Source organism: Centrocercus urophasianus, unplaced genomic scaffold (genome assembly GCF_019232065.1).
Source record: "Centrocercus urophasianus isolate 14NV4802_14NV808 unplaced genomic scaffold, USGS_Curo_1.0 seq_1412, whole genome shotgun sequence".
Taxonomy (NCBI): Eukaryota; Metazoa; Chordata; class Aves; order Galliformes; family Phasianidae; genus Centrocercus; species Centrocercus urophasianus.
This window is the reverse complement of record NW_024884601.1, coordinates 75685-93957: the sequence shown is the minus strand read 5'-3', so window position 1 is coordinate 93957 and position 18273 is coordinate 75685. Positions and strand designations below refer to the sequence as shown.

The window sequence follows — 18273 nt, the reverse complement described above, 5'->3', positions numbered from 1 at the left end:
CACTGGAACATGTTTAATTAAAATCCAGCGCTTGAAGGTACAGCAAAATTAGCAGTGGGAGCAGCGGGCGCTGGGAGGGCAATGCGATGCTTCCCGTGGAGGCACACCCTGATGCTGGCAGCAGTAGGACTGGAGCTGAATTGGGTTTTTGTTCCTGGCAGAGCTGTTGCAGCTCTCCCTGTGAGCCAGGCCCTGCGCCTCCTGCTGCCTCTGCTCCGGATTTCCATGTGGGTTCAACACTTGGATTTCCACAGAGCCCAGCTTTGAAACCAGAGTAGTGCCAGACTCTGTATAACCCCCTACATAAAAACAGCAATAAAGGAGTGAGCTCTCGTGGTGCTTCCCTGTTCTTTGCAGCAAAAGGAAGCAGACAGGGTGGCCGGGTGCCTTGTGATGTGGGTCTAGGATGACCTGCTGAGCCCTCACTGGGTGTTTCCAGCAGCTCTCACCAATGCTAATTGCAAACCCTTTGCTCGGATGCAGCATGTGCTGTTGGAAACAGCTCTGAAAAATTAATGCACGTTTCCCCATTTATATTCGCTTCCCTTTTCACGCTCATCTTGGGCAATGAAAATAGACCAGGTAGAAACAGCTCTGGAGATGAAAGTAGCTGGTGACACAATTAGAGCTAAGTGGGGTTTTTATTGGGGTAAGCTGCAGGATTTCTATCAGTGGAGCTACCCAGGGCTTCTCCAGCACATGGCTGAGGGCTTCCCCAAAGCAGGCCAGAACCCCCATTGACACAGCTGGGGGGTTTTGGTTCCAAGCCTACCAGCAGCCCCACAGACAGCGAAAGCAGAAGGCGAAGAGCTGCGGGCTGCAAGGAGCGCTGGCCGCGTGTTGTCCCTGCTATCGCTTCCCAGTTTCAGTGCTGCTCACAGCAGGTGGGCGCCTCCCTGCAAGAAATCCCCGCGTTGGGAACGGGAGGCATCCAGAGCTGTGGTCCCTGGGTTCATTTGGCTCACAGGGGGCCGAGAGGCACTGCAGCTCCTCCAGGGGAGCGGAGGGGCAGCGCTGAGCTCTGCTTTCTGTGTCAACGGCAGGGCCTGAGGGAACGGCGTGGAGCTGCGCCAAGGGAGGTTGTACCGAGCGGAGCGGAGCGGAGCGAGGCCCTGAGTGCTGCACCAGGCCAAAGCCACGCCATGCCAAGGCCGTGCCGCTGCTGCCCCCTTCCCTCCAGCCGCCCGCACAGCACCGCCGCTCCGAGCCCTCCGCCCCTGTGACGCCACTTCATCCCCTTCTCGTTGACGTCACCCGCCGCCGTTTCCGCTGGCGGAAGGCGGAGGCCGAGGAAAGGCGGGGAGGGAGGAACGTGGCGCCGTTGCCGTAGCGACGCAGCGGGTGACGTCATCTCTCACCGCATCTCCCGGAAGCGGGCGGCGCGGGGTGATTGCGTCACAGGGCAATGCTGGCGGCGGCTGAACGGGGCCGGGGCGCCGCCATGGAGAGCGCGGGTCAGGGTAGGGGCGGCCGCGCTTCGGGGCGGGGACGCGCGAGGGGGGCGGCGGTGATCGAGGAGCTGCTGGGGGAACGGGTCGGGCCTCGGGGAGCTCCGCCACGGGCAGGCTGTGCGGGCTGCCGGGCGGGCGCTCGGAGGCGGCTCTTCCCCTCCGTCGGGCCGGCGCTGTGCGATAGCCGCTCTGCTCGGTCTGCGGAGCGCGGCGCTTCTGTTCTGTGCGGGCTCGGGGAATTCGGCTGAGGGTTTCTGTTCCTTTTTTTTGTCTGCGAGCACAGGGCCCTGTGCTTCACCCTTCCCCTCCAGGTTTGCATATCGTGCTTCGCTTGCTGGCTGCTCACTGTGTGTGCCCTGTGCTTCTCGTCTGTGACAGATATCAACCTTAACTCTCCCAACAAAGGTCTGCTGTCGGATGCCATGATGGACGTTCCTGTGGACGGCGCGGCCGCGGCGAGGACGGCAGCGCCCGAGGGGCTGAGTGCTGCTGAGGAGGAGGAGCTGAGGGCTGAGATCGCCAAGGTAAAACCTGAGCCTGGGATCCTGCCCTGCTGGGAGGAAAAATGAGGGTTTGGTGGATGCATTTTTGGGTTCTTATCACAGAAATGGTCAGGATCATGAATCTCCACCCCCTGCCACGTGCAGGGCCACCAACCTCCACGTTTAATACCAGACCAGGCTGCCCAGGGTCCCATCCAATCTGGCCTTGAAAGCCTTCAGGGATGGGGCATTCACAGCTTCTCTGAGCAGCTGTTCCAGCACCTCACCACTCTCATAGTAAAGAAAGAACTTGCAGTGGTGTTACCTGCAGATCTCTGCGTTCTTTGCTAAATGCACAGAGCTGGCAGGTATTTCAGACCGCCTGCTCGTGCACAGAACTGCTTAATGTGGAGCCCTAAAGAAATAAGTGGCTTAATTTAGGCTTTTAGTTCTGGTCTAAGCAGGAAAACAGCACTTTAGGTGAGCGGTATGCAAACAACTCCTTTTTCCTTAGGAAGCTGAAACAATGGGGTACTTAAGGTGCTTTCTTCTTCAGCCTTTTTTGTTAAATATTTATCACATTTTATGGGCGGCTGTTTTGGATTCCTTTATGCTTTTCTAAAGCTGAGAGCTTGTAATGTAAGACCTCAAACTTTAGGCACCCTCTGGGTTTTAAAGTTCAGTTTATAATTTGTATGTGTAATATAGCTGAAGGTAGTTTTGGTTATTCTTTCTTACACTTGATAATCTCATGCTGGTTCTCTGCTTTGCATGTTTTAGCAAGGGAGGTTTTCACTGTTCTGAATGGCCGTGCAGGCCTTGGTAAACTTTAATTAATTAAGAAGTAGGAATGAATTCTCTCTGCTCTGAAACCACTCCAGAGTATTCTGAAAATCTGGTAAGAAAGATCTCTGAGGAAAAGCTCTTTGTTCTAATGACATCAGAGGAAAACAATCATAAGATTGAAACCTCAGCTGAATGAGTATTTGGTAACTTATTTTTTTTAGATGGTATCTACTGTTGAAATTACAGTGCAGGGAATGAGTTCTTTTAGTGCCATTGAAACACCAGTGCAATGGCTTCTTCTATGTTTTTCTAGCTGAAATCTGAGCCACTGTTCCAACACCACTGATGTGTAGTTGAATTGCTGCGTGCACCTGAAGTTCCTACCAGTTCTTTACATTCATGTTAATGGAATTGTGCTAGTTTTCAGCAAGGCAGAAAGTTGGCTTAATTCCCAGAATCTTAGCAAAGCGTGGTATTGAGATGTGCTTCTGTCTCTTTCCAAGGTTGAAGAAGAAATTGGTACTCTCAGACAAGTTCTGGCTGCTAAAGAGAGGCACTGTGGAGAGCTGAAGAGGAAGCTGGGTTTGACTCCCTTGGATGGGTTGAAGCAAAACCTGTCTAAGAGCTGGCATGACGTGCAGGTCTCCAACGCGTAAGTGTTGCTTGTGATGTGTTTCACATGGAGAAGTGACTGTAGCAGTTATTTCCCTGCAGCTTGTTCCAGAGCTTTTCCAACTGGCTGGAGGGTTTTGCTGTGATAGGTACATAGAGTAAAAGATGGTTTTAAAAAGCAGTAAACTGAATGGATCTCGTGTCAGCTTAAAGGATTTTCATATCTGTGGTCTGAATGCTTTGTTGCTGGATGCTCTCTTGCACGATGTGAAAGGTTTGCTCACTACTCAACAGCTCAGTTTGTCTTCCCATTTCTCTGAGAGGCAGACTGCTGCTGCCTCGTTCTGAGCTCGAGCTCAAAGAGAAGTGCAAAAAATGCCAGAGCTCACTCAGTAATGCATGGTGCTAGTTGGGAATGTTAGCTGTATGTTAGTTCAAAAACTGTTTCCTGGGCTGTGTACCTTGAATTAAAAAGCCTGCACTTCCTAGGAAAAAAAAGTCTGTAGCATTAGTCTGCTATGAATGCGATATGCAGGGGCATCTGTGCCTAAGCAGGGTTTGAAATTAAGACCATTTCTAAACGAAGTGTGTGATTGCTGCACTGTCTGACAGTGCCAAAAGGAGAGTCGGGGTAAATCTGAGCACAGCTGCCTGATGTAAAGGGTCCTTGGGTACCCAGAGGGATATAATTCAGTCTAAAAAGCCACGTGCAACTGAAGTGGAATTTGGAGTTACTGCCATCACGTCGGCAGGGCAGGTCTTCAGCTGTTCATTTCACTGCTCATTCTTTTCCTCATCTTCCCTCCTATCCCCTGTTCAATTTCTGTTACTACTTTGTAACTGAAATGTGTCGTTGTCTTCTAGGAATGAATATTTCAAGTTATATTCATTAACACTTTCTGTTTCTAGTTATGTGAGAACATCTGAGAAACTTGGAGAGTGGAATGACAAAGTGACACAGTCTGACTTGTGAGTTCCTTCGGGCTGCTCAGCAACACCTTCGTGCTCCTTGCTGCATTCCCCATTTGTGCTGCTCCTTGTTCTCACAGGCATCAGGGGTTGATTGGGAGCTGGAGGCGCAGCAGAGCTCTGTTCTTAGCAGCATGCCTGACATCCAGCTATAAGCACTCCTCAGTTCCAGAGGAGATGAGTAAAAGTTACTGCTATCATCTTTCTTGTAGTCTTGCCATTGCTGAAGAAAAATTCCAATCAGTTACCAAACCACATTTGATTAAAAAATAATGAAAGAAATCAACCACAGTCTCACTTTAACTGATCACTGTTAGACTGATCTGTTGTGATTAGGTATCTTACCAGTGAACTTCTGTCTTTACTGTGAAATTATTTCTTTTCTCATCAGATGTGGTAGGTTTCAGTTTGAATATTACCTCTCTGTTTGGCCACAGTGGAAATAGGATGCCTGAAGGCCATAGCTGAAAACAGGGGCTTTGCAAATGTAAACGTGTACAGGAGGCTTTGAAAGCTGCCATGCTGTGACTCTGATTGGTGCATGTGAACCTTTCTGAATGCTGTCCAACACTAGAAAGCAATTCATTTTAGTCTTTGCAATATATACAAGCAGGTGTTAAATGTTGCTGCCTGCTTTTGTCTCTAGAATGTATTCTTTAGTCATGTTAGACCTCTCTTGGTTAGTCACAAATCACTTTGATTCTTACATAACTGAACAGAATGAACTGAACTGAAGGAGACCTTGACTGTTTGCTGTGCTGGGGATTCTCCCCATTCTGCATTTTGTGCTTAAGAAAGTGATTATTTAGCTGAGAGAATGTGAGTTAGAAGCTTCCTGTCAGCAGTTCTGATCTGACTAGGCATAGTTATTTTCCAGGGTCGACAGGAACTGCCTGCAATGTACCTCCTCTGAGCACTTTTACATGTGGCAGCAGATGCTTTCATAGCACTTTTTCTGTGCATTCAGTGTTAATTCTCACAGTCCCAAAGATACTTTGTTATAACGTGATTTCTAAAGATGAGAGAATGAAGTGCATTGTAACAGTTTGTCCAGTTCATACTCTACAGGTAAAATGCAGCTTTGGGGATGGCAGTCAGATTTCTTGGCACTGTGCTCAATTCTCTGTTGCTTGCTTTTAACTGTTGGTGTTTGGTTGCCCATGCTGTATTTATGAAGGGAGCAGAAGGTTTGAAGTCTTTCAGTTCCCAACGCCTTCAAAACTGCAGACTTTCCTTGTGCACAGTGTTTGGAGGTGTTTGGATAAGAAAGAAACCAGAGCTGGGGTGTCTTCCTGCCTCTCAAACAACAGCTCCTTTTCTTCTGTCTGTAACAGAGAAGGGGGAAGGCTGTTATCAGAGAAATGAAACCTGCAGTGCTGTCAGTGTAAAGAGACACTAATGTGGGAAGTCAGCAAGACAGCGGTCAGAAGAAGCATCAGTCGTGAATCTTGGCACTGTACCTGTATCTAACCTCCATTGTGTTTGTAGATATCTTTCAGCCAGCAGCACTCTGGAGGACTGGAATGAAAAATTAACTCAATCAGAAGCGTGAGTGTCTTAACCTTCAGCGTTAACAAATGCCTTCGTGACAGTCTGCTACCACTGATGCTCTGTGGCCCTGCTCGCAGTCCTGTCCTTTCACTACATCTATTTAAGCATTTCTTTCTTCCAGCTTTCACTTTTTTTACCCTAATAAAAGTCTATTCTGAGAGAGGGAAGGCTTTTTTTTTTTTTTCAGGTCAGTCTTTGAATGGTTTCACTGTGGTTCAGGTGATGCTCTTCAAACAGCTGCCTGCTCTTGGAGAACTGGCTGAAGCCACTGGGTACCTGAGCTGCATGCCAGGTTTTGTAACTTCAACTGATGAGCTGTGCAATAGTCTGCCTGATCTTGTCCCCCCTCAGCACGCTCTGTGGGGAGCAAGAGCTCTTCTTTTGCCTGTGGTACCTGATGAGAACAAATGAAGCTTTAGTGTCCAAGGCAGCTGCTCTGACATTTTAAGGCTCCAAAGCGATGTGAACAGCTTAAACCTCACAGCTGTTGTACTGAGTTCATTGGCTGCAAAAGTCTCTTAGCTATGTTTTTATTAAGTGTCTGGAATTAAATTCTCATCTGGGCTGAATTACAGAAGCGTGTTACAGAAGCTGGCCTTCATCCTTCTCATTGCACCTCATTGTATGTAGGGGAAATCCTTTACAGTAGTGCAGTGGAAGCAGGTAGGTTGTGCTGTTGCTTTCTGAGCTGATTGAACCATGGTAAGGTGGGTCTTAGGTAAGCAGGATATTCCCATTCGCTGGGGTAGGTATGAAATTCAGTCCTTTGAGGCTGGTCTCTTGCTTTCAGTGCTTGTTAATAGAGGGTTTTCTTCATTAGATGGGTGAGGGTAGGTGACAGTTGTTTTGTTTTTTACACTACTTACGCATGCAGGTTCCATTTTCAAAGTTCTGTGAATGTTTTCTAGATTAAGAAAATGTAAATAGTCACTATTTTACTTGCTAAATAGAGTGACTTGTGTTTATGCTCACCAACAGTGTGACTGACTGCAGTGGTGTTTAATCAGAGTTCCTCTCTGGGTGTGCCTGCTGGAATAGAAAGCTTCTCATTATATCTGTTTCCTTGCACTCAATAAGCACCAGGAGTGTGTGGCGGAAGCGAGCTTCTGGAGTGTGCTCAGGGCCTGAATAGTTGTGGCATGCCAGCTTTCCTGCTTGCTTTGGCACTAGGCAGCATTGCAATTCATGCTAACAAGGTGGATGCCAATTAAATGGGAAAGACCAGTGGGCTTGAAATGTAAAATTCCAGCAGTGTTTCAGAAACTGAATGGTTTCCTTTCCCTAAAGCTTGGTAAATGCTAGGAGCCAAGTTCAAGAGAACCAAAGAAGAGGTTTTCAGTTGTGTGGTTTGGGTTTGTTGTGTAAATGAATCCTCTTTCCTGTTGTTTTGGAGCTTCTCTAGTAGCTTACAAGCATCCTGACTGACCCGGGACGTTAATGTGCTTTTGTGCTCTGCTGAACTTCCTGGTGGCTGCTGCTCTGGCCTTGGAGCTTGACTTGCCCTCTGTGTGCAGTAGGGCAAGGACAGACAGTCAGCTCTGTCTGTAGCTTTGGTTTGGTGCTAAACTGGACGCAGGGTGACTGAATTGGTACAGACAGCGACTGTTGGATAAAAGCAAGTGAGAGCAGGCTGGTATTGGGATAAAGGAGGATTTGAGGATTTGTGTCTGGCTCTTCTCTGGTAGGAGAGGGATGCAATGAAATGTGTGAGTACTGCAGAATGCATACCTCAGGGCAGAGACCTTTCCTGCAGCTTCTCCTGCAGCCAGCTGCCTGTTGGTATGGAGAGGTGTTTACAAAGCTCATACCGAACTGCTCCCAGGTTTGGGTTATTCCAGTGTGCTTGAGGGAAGGAAGTGAATGACTGAGTTGATACAGATGCTGTACCTAGCTGTGTCACTTGCAGGAGGGTAGTTGTGACTTCTGGGTCAGAGCTGAGCGCTGTTCAGTTGCACTGGAGGCTTTTGTAGCCTGGTCCCTGCTGCTTACAGACATGGTCCCACACGTCTGACTGATGGATGGCAGCTCTGGGTTCAGGAGCTTCTCATCTGCTGTGCTTTCCTGGCTCTGCCTCATGTGTTGCAGTGCTGGAGGTGTGTCTGTGTGTAGGAGCTGTGGATGCAGGACTGGATTGAACTGATGTCTGCTATCTTCATTTTTCTTTCCAAGCATTTGTTTCAGCCAGGTGGGTTCCCTGATCTAAACCACCATGTCAGCTCACGGTTGTGTTGGCATCGTGCAGGAGCACGTTCAGGGGGAAGGAGCAACACCTGAGTGCTAAATCTTGGATTGTCTTAAGAATCCTGCTGTCAAGTGTGGAGAAAGTAGTTGGAAAATCTCTCATCTGCTGAAGCTCAACATAATAGCTAAGAGTTTCCAATGTGTGCGAGGTGTGATGGTGTCCTCTGTAAACGCTTCCTCTCATCACTGCTCTGGTCTCAGTGCTAATCTGGGAGAATTGAGTGCCAAGCAGTGCAGTAAGCATGGCTGTTTTAGTGGGCACAGCATGTTTTAGTGAGCACATGGTCTTCCATGTCTCCTGTCAGCTGTGAGTGACAGGGCTTAGGGAGCCAGACTGCAGAAGGAGAGCTGACATGATCCTCTTCTGAAGAAGCTTTTACCCCAGGATTCATGCCCAGCTATTGCAAGAGGGACTGCATTCCTGATTCAGAAATAGGTGGCTGTGGTCTTGAACCAAAAAGCAAAAGAAACAAATGTAGTTGGCACTGCTGGAATCTAGTTCAAGATGCTGCCTTCCATTGTTTTGTTTGGAGCAAATGGGAAGTAGATACAGCTGTCATCGTGGGGCTTCGAGCCTTGGGAGCTCAGAGGTGGGAACAGTAGGCTGCTGAGGTGAGTCCAGGAGCTGAACCTGGTGATCCTGTGGCTCCTTTCCAACTTGGGATATTCTGTTCTGTTTATAAATGTCCTTCTGCTAAACGCAGTTGGGCAAAAAAGTCATCTCAAGCTGATGTGCTTGGATAAAGAAAACTGGGCTTACATTTTTGGACTTGTTTTCAAGACTGGGTCTTGTAAGAATGCCCTAAATGTGGATGTTAATCACCAGCTGTGGAATAGCTTAGAGTGTATCAGTTAAAGAACATGACTTGAAGAACCTTTGTTCCTAAAGCACGTCTCATTTGTGGAAACAAAGGTTCTCAAGTGTCTGACTGCAGCACTTGCAGAAACTCAAATGTAATCAGCTGATAAATGCGAGCTGTCAGACTTGTTTACTGTGGTTAATGGTAACTGATAGGAAACTTCTCTGCCAATTTAATTCTGAACTGTGGTGATGGGAGTTATGCTGATCCTTGCATTTCCTTTTCTGTACAGTGATCTTAGTCTTGCCTCTATCCTCCATACCCTGACACCACAACCTATTGCTTCTTCAGGGCATATTATGGGATTGATTCCTACACTTAATTTTCTCAGTGTCCAAAATAACAGAGCAAATAGGTTACAATGCTGTAGTATTAAGGTTGCCACGTGAAAAATTGGCTTTTTCTTTTTGCAACTCTGTCAAATTCAAGACAGTGTGATCAAGGTGGTAACATAACAGAAGGTTATGGAAAGGTTAATCCTGCACTTGTTGCTTTCTTAAAACTTCAAGACTGCTATACGTAAGACTGGAGGGAGCTCTTTCAGTGAAGTTAGTGCAGCTCACTAACCTAGCTTCTTTCCTTTAACGTGGGCTCCTTTGTAAAACTGGGGGATGCTTCTCACTTTCAGAGCCTAACCCTGTCAGTTCAGCTTACTGGTTGTTTTTTTTCTTTACTTAGTTATAAGAAGACTCAAGAAACCCTTTCCCAAGCAGGACAGAAGACTTCAGCAGCCCTTTCCAACGTAGGTTCTGTTATCAGCAGGAAACTTGGGGACATGAGGTAAGGTTTCTGTTTTGTGCTCTGGTGCTTTGATCTGGGTTTCAAACAGCAATGAAGCTTTAAACAATAACAAGGCTTTTTTCCATTTTTCTGCTTAGTTGGCAGCACTCTGCTGTTGATGGACCACCTTCTTATGTGTGGCCCCGTACATCGTTGTTCAGAACAGATTAAACACTTATTTTTTACCCCTCAACCAGTCTTTAACCCATTTCAAGGCACTTAACAGCGTGGCTCCGCTTAGCAGAACCAGCAGAACATTCTTAGCTCCCTTCCCTCTTTTACTGTCATAGTTTCACTGCAGCTTTTTCATCATACATAAGAAACTAGTATTAAAGGTTGCGTTTTCTATTCATTACTGTATGGTGGAGGTGTATTTTCTCAGTGTTGTGGCTTAAGATTAGAACAGGATTATTATTCTGTGCTTTAAAGTGAACAAAGTCTGGATGCTGCTTATCATGCAGTTCCAAACCCTACGTGTCAGCTTTCTAGGAAGGAGAGCAGCATGCCTTCTGAGCATGGTTATGTCGTGTAGTTTGGAAGCCATGAGCTGATGCAGAAGATATGATAATATTAAGGACTTCTCCTGGTTGGTGGTTCTTTAGATGCCTTTAGATGGCAGCTGAAGTAGTTGCGTATTTAAAACTCTCTGGGCTGAAAAGTTAAGAGCTGATTCCCTCAGTTGCTGGCTGGGGTTCTGGTTCTGGGAGTTAAAAAGCTGAAGGTTAGAACTGATGATTTACCTGGTCTGGAGAAATGTAAGCTGAAGATTGTTTCTCCATTAGTGGTGGTGTTGTGCACATTCTTGCATGTGGAATATCTTGCTGATGCTTTTCTTGGAACTGAGAGTTAATTCTGAACCTGCAGTCTACCTAAATGACTAAAGAAGAATTCTTAGAGCTTGAATTTAATATGATGTTCCAGATCTTGGACTGAACTGGTAGCTGTTGTTCTTTGTAGGGAATTTCCTATTCCACTGTGGCTGGGATTACCCAAGTGGTAAGAACTTGTTGGCCTCTGATCACACAGTGCTGGTTTGTTCTAGATCTCTCCCCACTGACTCACTTACTGTGTTCCTGGAGGGTAATGTTGGTGAACATTTTCAGCATCTCACTTGTCTGAATTTGGCAGAGGACTGGCTGACTTCCTGCTCCTTCCAGTACTCAAGGTTTAATTTTTCTGTCCTGGAAATTGCCTTCTTTATGGGAAGAAGATATTTATGTGTAATCACTTGTGACATCAGCAGCCAGACGCTGGTGCAAGATGTTATGGTGTGGTAACAGCTCTTCCTGAGCTGGTAATGGTGAAGTAAACTTCTAAATTCTGCAGTCTGGTCAGGCTGTTGTGGCAAAGGGATGAGAACTGTACTCTCTGGATCAAATGGGGAGCTCCCAGCCAGCATTACCACCAGAAGATGTGCGGGATCAATCTCGTCAGCATGGCATCTCTTCACTGGCAGAACAAGTTCACCATGTGGGCCAGCTGATGGAGGGAGGGATGCACAGCTGAGCGAGGAGTGGAACTTAGCCCTGGTGGTGGAGGTGGGCTGACAGCCACCGTGCTGTTGGTGTGTGCTGGCCCAGCTCACTGCTCACACGTCAGGCCATTGCAGCCATGGCGTTGCTCAGCATTAGTCACCGATTTCAAAGCATGTAATTCCTTTCTATAGATAATACTTGGGGTGATGTATGAGGAAATAGATGCAGCTTCTTGAGGATATCCCTGCCAAATTTACTTCAGGAGGATGTGCTTTGTATATACGGCCCTGTGGGGAACGCAGTAATGATAATTATTTTTTTTAAGAAGACTTCTAGTTTTTCTGTGCTTACATAAATGAAATTCTCTCTGCTGTATTCAAGCCTCGATATCTCTAATTCTGAACAAAGTTTAGCTCTGAGTGTAAGCTTCTGCAGGAACTGGCTCGCTTTCTACCCCAGGTGAAACTTTACATGGTTTTGATATGCAATCAGAGCTTCCAGAGTGAAGTCTGTCGTACTGCTGTGATCACTTCTCTGATAGCTGGGGGATGGTCTTTGTGTTCCAAGAATCTCCATTCCAGGCCTCATAGCCAACACTACAACCTCAGTTACTGTACTTGCTTTTTCCCGTTCCACGAAGGTTTATTTTCCAGCACTGGAAGTGTTGAGATAACAGAGGGGATTTCCTTGTTTATTCAGCCTTCACCGGTTGATAAATACAAGGAAGGTGTGATAAATGGGCAATCTCCTTAGATATGCAGAGGGCGCAGTCGTAATTCCATTAGAAATGTGTGCACTGAAATGGTGTGAAGTACAGCAACGTGGCCCTGGGTTAAACCTTCAGTTCCTGCATTCTGGTCAAAATACTTCTAAATGTTAAGGCTGTTATAATTGCAAGGAGAGATCGTGAGGTGAATGCAGTAACCATGCACTAAATGTACTTATTAGTGCTGTTGCTCTATTAGATTGCCACAAGTAACAAAAACAGCTTAGTTAATGGGTGGGATTTCTGTAAGTCCTCGCCAATTCAGCTCTTTCTGTTGTCTCCACTTACAGTTGAAAAGTAAACTGGCTTTTAGGCGTTCCTGCATTTTACTGACCCCAGTAAACTGCAAATTGAAGGTGTTTTCTTTTTGCCAGATAAAAGCTTTGTGCTTTTGTCTCCCAGTGCATTTTGTGGTGCCTGAGTTCGCTACTGTCTATAATACTACAAGCACATTTATTGTAAGGTGGAGCTCCCACACTCCTGAATTCACACAAGTTTTAAATCCTTGTGATTGGAGGAAAAAGGGTCACTGCCAAGAAGTCTCCAGGCCCACCAGTGCTTGTGGTATTGCACGCAGAGCAGCATGCTGCATGGACGTGTGATCTGTGTTCTTCTCCTTTAACAGAGAGCAAGGAGGAAGTTAATTTCTCACGCACAGACAGTGTCTCAAGGGTCTGTGTTGCCAAAGGGCCAACTTGGATACGGGGGAAATGAAATCCCAAAGCTTAATGTCATTGCTCAGACTGGAAGGAAAAGCCCTTGTGCTCCTTGCCAAGCACTTCACATTCAACTTGCTGTGACTGCTTCCAGCTGCAGAGACAAAAATGATATTGAAGTGGAATAAAATGCTGCTTCTAGAAGGAGAAGCCTCTTCAAAACATCCTGGAAATCTTAGTAGTGGCAGTAGGAAAGCTTACTCTAACTTCAGACTGAGACAGTGCTGCATTGCAAAATCAGATGTGGAAACTGGTAACGTGGTGGCAAATGATTCACTTTAAGAATGGGTGTTGAGTATGCGTGATAACTTTCATCCAGATATTCTTATCTTTATTACGTTGAGATCTGTTTGTTCTCTGAGCTGTAACTCAGGTCTGCAGGCTTGGCAAGGTAACACACAGGCGCCGTTATGGGAGGTCTCAGCCAGAAAGCCTGGCCCTGCTGTCCTTGTGCCACAGCCCAGAGGGGAAGGAAATGTTTTTATCAACTCAGCTGGTGCTTGGTAAAAACCTTAGCTTAGGAAAACAGGCTCTAAGAAAAAAAATCAAGTAAAAGCAATGGGTGGGTAAGCGTAGACTGGGGTGAGTTAATGAAAAGCAATTGGTTTTTTCACTTGCTTCTCTAGTTTGTTTTGAGAGGCTTCCTCTGCAGGAGGAGTCTTTTACTGCACCGTGATCCCGCGACTGTGTCCCTGCTCAGCTGCCTTGCATTTAGCATTCAGGTCTGCACAATGCCTGACTGTTGCTTCCCTTTTCTCTTTTTGCTGTCAATGGCTTCTCTCAGGGCTCACCCCTTCTCGCATTCCTTTAGGTAAGATATCTCCAAGGTTGCTCTCGGAGCAGATGTTTCTGTGCCAAGTCCTTGCAGGCGTTAAAGGGGAAGCTGATGATTTGAGCCTCGCCTACACTTTTGACATGGATTGAGAAACCTAGCTCAACCCAGTGCCTGGCAATTGGCTTTTACATCATGGTTGCAGTCTGCAGTTCTTGCCATATGGTACAGCTGCAGCTAGAAGGCTCCTCTTAACTCCTGAGCAGCTTCTAACACCTTGCTGTTTGATAGCACCGAACTCAGCATACCTTTTGGCAGCACTCACTGCGTGCTTTTCCTGTCTTTGTCAGCTTTGTATTGGAACAGCTGGCTGGCAGAAACCATCACTAGTGAAAACCCACTCATTTGAGTGGCTCTGTACAGACAGACCAGTTGTGCACCTTTTTGTCCCGCAGTTGTCCCTGCTTTCAATTTCTGCTGTTGAGCGTTGGCACCTGAGCTCTCATGTCTTGGGCGTAGCTGGAAAGCCCTTTTCTAAATATCTCATTGTCAAGAAGGGGAGAAGAGGGATTTTAGCTCCGTGCTCATCCTTGGCAGCCTGTGTATGGGCAGGATTAAGGGCGTGCTGCTCGTGCGTGGCTTCTGTTTAAAACTGTCATTTAACCTTTTCCTCCTTATTCTGAATGCTTCCGAGCAGCAGTTACTCCATTCGCCACTCGATAAGTATGCCAGCAATGAGGTAATGTCACACACAGCCGTGGTTCCTCAGTGGGGTTGGTGGGAGACTGTGGGTGCCTTTGTTGTTCTGGTTTGTGTGAGTGCTTCCCTGCTCAGAGGATGGGGTAACTGTGCCCCGAGCTTTAAGTAATTTGGGGGTTTTGTTTTTACTCCATCTCTCTTTATGGTTGGTAGCACCTGCATTGTTTTTGGACTAAGTGTAGTGTGTTGCAACTGTACCAAAGTCGAATTGAAATTTGCAGCTTTCAGAGGTTACAGGAAGGGGAGGGAGGGATTACAGCCTTTTTCTTGCCATTTACAGCACAGCTAATACTGAATCCTAGCTTAAGTCTCCTGTCTCCACCTCGGGAGCTACGTGCCCTTCTCAGAGTGCCTTTGTGGTACATTAGATGGTGATCCTTTAAGAGAAGCAGTCACCAGAGCTGGGCAAGGCCCACAGAAGCCCCCTCTCTGTTAATCCTCACTCCTGCTCAGCGGATGTTATTTTGTGGCAGAAATGTAGAGTGCTGATTTGGATCCAAATGCCTGAGATGAGGCTTATTGTCACCCAGCTCATGGTGCTTATGCATTCTATCCTGGGGAGAAGGCTCTGCATGACTGTCCAGCAGAGCACTCTGCTCAGCCCTCCCCTGGGAACATTCACCAACGAAGCCACCTCTCAGTGCCAAACAACTGACCTGGCTTTCTTTGCTGATTAATTTATCACACTGGGATTTCTGTAAGTGTTTCTGATGTTATGACCACACCTGTGTAACAGAACTGCTCATAGGCTCAGGCACGTGGCCCTTCCCCTTCCTGCCAGCAGGATGCAAGGTGGGAAAACGAAGCCTTTTTTGAAACCTTTGTCAGCTTTTCATTTCCGTTATTTAAGAAAGCATGCTTTTAGTTGAAGAACTGAGGACTAGTTTCTTCTCTACGTGTCATGCATTGATTCCCTAGACAGCTAGGACGTTTTCCCCTCAATTTTTTAGCTTATGAATAGATTGCACATGGCAGAAATGTTTTCCTTCACAGTTTGTACGTGGGGTTTTTTGACTGGTGTGCGTGAGACATTTGTGCCAAGGGCTAACGTGGTGAGGAGCTGTGAGTGTGGTGGGTGTTCTGGCATTGCATGGGAACGGGCAGGGAGCCCAGGCACACTGTGGTTTGGTTTACTTAAGAGCTAATTTGTTTTGATTTTTTTTTTTTAATTGTTTTCCTATTTCTTCAAGGAATTCTGCAACCTTCAAGTCATTTGAAGATAGAGTTGGGACCATAAAGGTAACTATCTGCTTTGCCTTGTACAGTGTGAAGCCTTAAGCAGAAATTTTGATTTCCATAGTGTTCTGTAAACTGCTGTTGAGGCAAATGGCTTCTCAGATGCAGAGTCTTTGCTGTACGGTAGGTGACCTTGACGAGGGAGATTGGCTTGGTAATCTCAGTACTGGTTTCTTGTTATCCTAACTAGCTTCTCTCCTTTCAGTCCAGAGTGGTGGGCAGCAGGGAAAACAGCACTGATGGCCTCCAGTCCCCCTCAGCTGGAGACAAGCCCCCCCAGGACAACGCTCCTTTCTAGACCTGCAGTGTGGCTTTGCACAGCTGTGCACGACTCCAAGAGCAAGCCTCCTCCCTCCCAAATCTTCACAACAGCGACAACATTCAAATCCATGAAGGGGCTGAGAGCCAGTCTGGAGAGATCCATAACTCATTCATAGACACTGCTGCTGGATCTAAGTCAAATAAAGAGAATGCAAAGTTTTGTACACAGATAATATTTTACACTAAAGTTTGTAGATGAATTGTATCACTGTGCTATCCTTTTGGGAGAGCACTGAAGATGGAGTTTCCCTAAAGTAGCTCAGAAATGCCACTGGTGTAGAAAAAAAAAGTTTTTCCACTTCTGTTGTCTCTTGGAACAGTTAAATTGCCATGTGCAGTGTGAGGAGGGCAGTTAGAGGAGAAACCAAGAGGAGGGGCATCTTAGCTTCAGCTTCTGGCTGTGTTCTCTCTTCAGGGCTTGCCATGCAGTTACTCCCTGATCTCCCAGGCTTCTCCTATTACTGCTTCCTCTGGTTCTCATTGGAGCAGTCTGTTAAATGGGGCAAACACTTGTTTTTCTGGGCTTCCAAGAGGGAAACTTCACTTAGCAGCTGCCTCGTTATTACACTAATGCTCTAGCTTTAACAAAACTTAAGATCTTTATTTTTAAATGCAATGAACTTTAAAGAAATAAAGCTTAACAACAGCAAAAAAAGCTTAGGCATCGTATTGGGGAAATGCTCCCTTGGACTCTGAAACTGAATTGCAAGCCTTACATCACCTTATGCTTTACTTGTTTATGTTTGGTTTTTTTTCTATAGAGAAGACTATAAGGATTATAAAGCTGGATATTGAGCACTGGAGTTTTGCATCATTCAGTAGTAGCAGCATGCTTGTGAGCCAGTTTTTGTGTAAACGTTCAGTGGTGCACTCTATTGCCCTGTGTATAAAACTTGCTTCTCCCTTCTCAGCTTTTGTTCTTGGAGGAAAAGAAGTCTGAAGGCTGCTAGCAACAGGGCCAGGTTTAAAAAGGACAAAGCTGTTGCTGGCAGTGCTATGCTATACTGGAAGGACTCTGCTCTCTGTGGGCCTCTCTGTCTGGTGCATCTGCCTGTGACTGTGTGGGTTTTTCAGCTGAAAGCCCCAGCTGCAACCTTGGTTTACAAAACCAGCAGAAAGTCACAGAGCTCACTGGTTCCCAGAGCAGATGGTTTGCTCTTTTGATGCCCAGCTTCATAGCTTGGGAGCTGATAAGTTGTGAGTTGTCTTACAGAGGCCTGAGCTTATTCTAGGCAATGCACCTCCATATAGAGTGAGCAATTCTGTGCCTTAGAGGCCAAGTGGGACTTATTCAGGTCTTTAGGCTTGCCTATGTACATATCTGGTAGCTTTAGTGGTTTATCACCCCGAAGGGACTGGGCTGCCTGGCCCTTCTTTAGAGAAGCAAGTTTTGACACTTTTCTGCTGATTAATCCCCACTTTCCCCACCCCTGCTCCCCTCCTGATGGGGACCCTGAGTGTGAGTAGCAGCGGATGTGCTGGCAGTAGGAGTGGAGTGTCCCAGCCTGCCCTGTTTGACCAAGGCTGGCCTCTGTGCGAGGAGCGGTGAGACGGGCGCTGCTGGAGATTGGGTCTGGAACTGTTTCTCTGCACAGATCAATTCTGAGGAATCTTGTCAATAAAGCATTCCTTTGGGAGAAAGCGGGGTGAGTGTTTTATTTCTTGTAATGCTACTGGTCTGTTTTTAGGTGTGCTCTGTGAACTTGGCAGGGAAGTCCTGGTCTCCTGCGGGGATGAGGGACGGAGCATCCCTCTGCCTTGCCTGCATCTTGTGGAGCAATGCATTAAGAAGTGTTTATGCTCTGATTTTCAAGTGGCAGGCCCACATTTGCACCAGGTGATGTCACACTGCTCCCTTTTCTGCCCGTGCCTCGGGCTTCCCGAGTAGTGACAGCAGGAGCTGGGGGAATGTAAGGTGGAGAAGCAGCAGCTGCGGTGCTGGCTCACGTGCGCAGCTGGAGACCGCAGGGAATCAATCAGCAGCTTGGAAGCTCCGATTGAAACGGTCACCGTGGAGGCGAAGTGACGGCTGTGTGAGTTGGGCTGGGAGCCGCTCTTAGGCTTAGAAGGGCAGCAGAGGGAGCCCCGCTGCCCCCGTGGTTCATGCACGGTGTAGGACAGGGTTTGAGAAAGCTCGTTGCGCGTCTCTCAGGCCACTTGAGGCATCAGAAGGAAACCGTGCTGCTTTGCAGGGGCTGGGTAACACCCGCACCTAAATACAAGGTGGTTTGCAGGGAGCACGAGATGGAGAGGCTTTGAGTAGAGGGTTGGAGGCTGCAGGGAACGGGGTCGTTCTGTCCGACGGGGCAGCACAGAGCAGATGAAGCAGCCAGTTACAAAAAGTACCCGGCGGGGCTCCGTGCTTCGGCTTACAGAGAGCGTAACAAGCACTTCACCCAACCCTCCCTGGTGGTCTAGTGGTTAGGATTCGGCGCTCTCACCGCCGCGGCCCGGGTTCGATTCCCGGTCAGGGAAGATACCTTTTGCCGCTCCCCC

General features: G+C 47.2%; 1 protein-coding gene and 1 non-coding gene across 5 annotated transcripts; both read left to right on the top strand.

Annotated features, from left to right (window-relative positions):
• The first annotated feature begins 1390 nt into the window (after positions 1–1390).
• TPD52L2 (TPD52 like 2) lies at positions 1391–17418 on the top strand. Of its 4 annotated transcripts, none has more exons than XM_042815163.1 (8): positions 1391–1460; positions 1857–1975; positions 3223–3371; positions 4241–4300; positions 5789–5848; positions 9631–9732; positions 15411–15459; positions 15662–17418. In XM_042815163.1, the coding sequence occupies exons 1-8, from the start codon at positions 1406–1408 to the stop codon at positions 15752–15754; spliced, it is 687 nt and encodes a 228-aa protein (XP_042671097.1). In that variant the 5' UTR covers positions 1391–1405; the 3' UTR covers positions 15755–17418. The 4 variants fall into 4 exon arrangements, with proteins under 4 accessions (XP_042671097.1, XP_042671096.1, XP_042671098.1 ...); XM_042815162.1 differs by having other exon boundaries at positions 1830–1975; XM_042815165.1 differs by lacking the exon at positions 1391–1460 and adding an exon at positions 1685–1762.
• Positions 17419–18180: 762 nt separating this feature from the next.
• TRNAE-CUC lies at positions 18181–18252 on the top strand. Its single transcript has one exon. It is a non-coding gene; the product is annotated as a tRNA-Glu (tRNA).
• Positions 18253–18273: the final 21 nt, after the last annotated feature.

What these genes read in the sequence shown, in the direction of transcription:
- TPD52L2 (XM_042815162.1), top strand. Translation starts at nt 1,406, where the DNA reads ATGCTGGCGGCGGCTGAACGGGGCCGGGGCGCCGCCATGGAGAGCGCG. An exon ending in CATGGAGAGCGCGGGTCAGG is followed by an intron (nt 1,461 to 1,829) that starts GTAGGGGCGGCC and finishes CGTCTGTGACAG; the next exon opens with ATATCAACCTTAACTCTCCC. An exon ending in AGGAAACTTGGGGACATGAG is followed by an intron (nt 9,733 to 15,410) that starts GTAAGGTTTCTG and finishes TATTTCTTCAAG; the next exon opens with GAATTCTGCAACCTTCAAGT.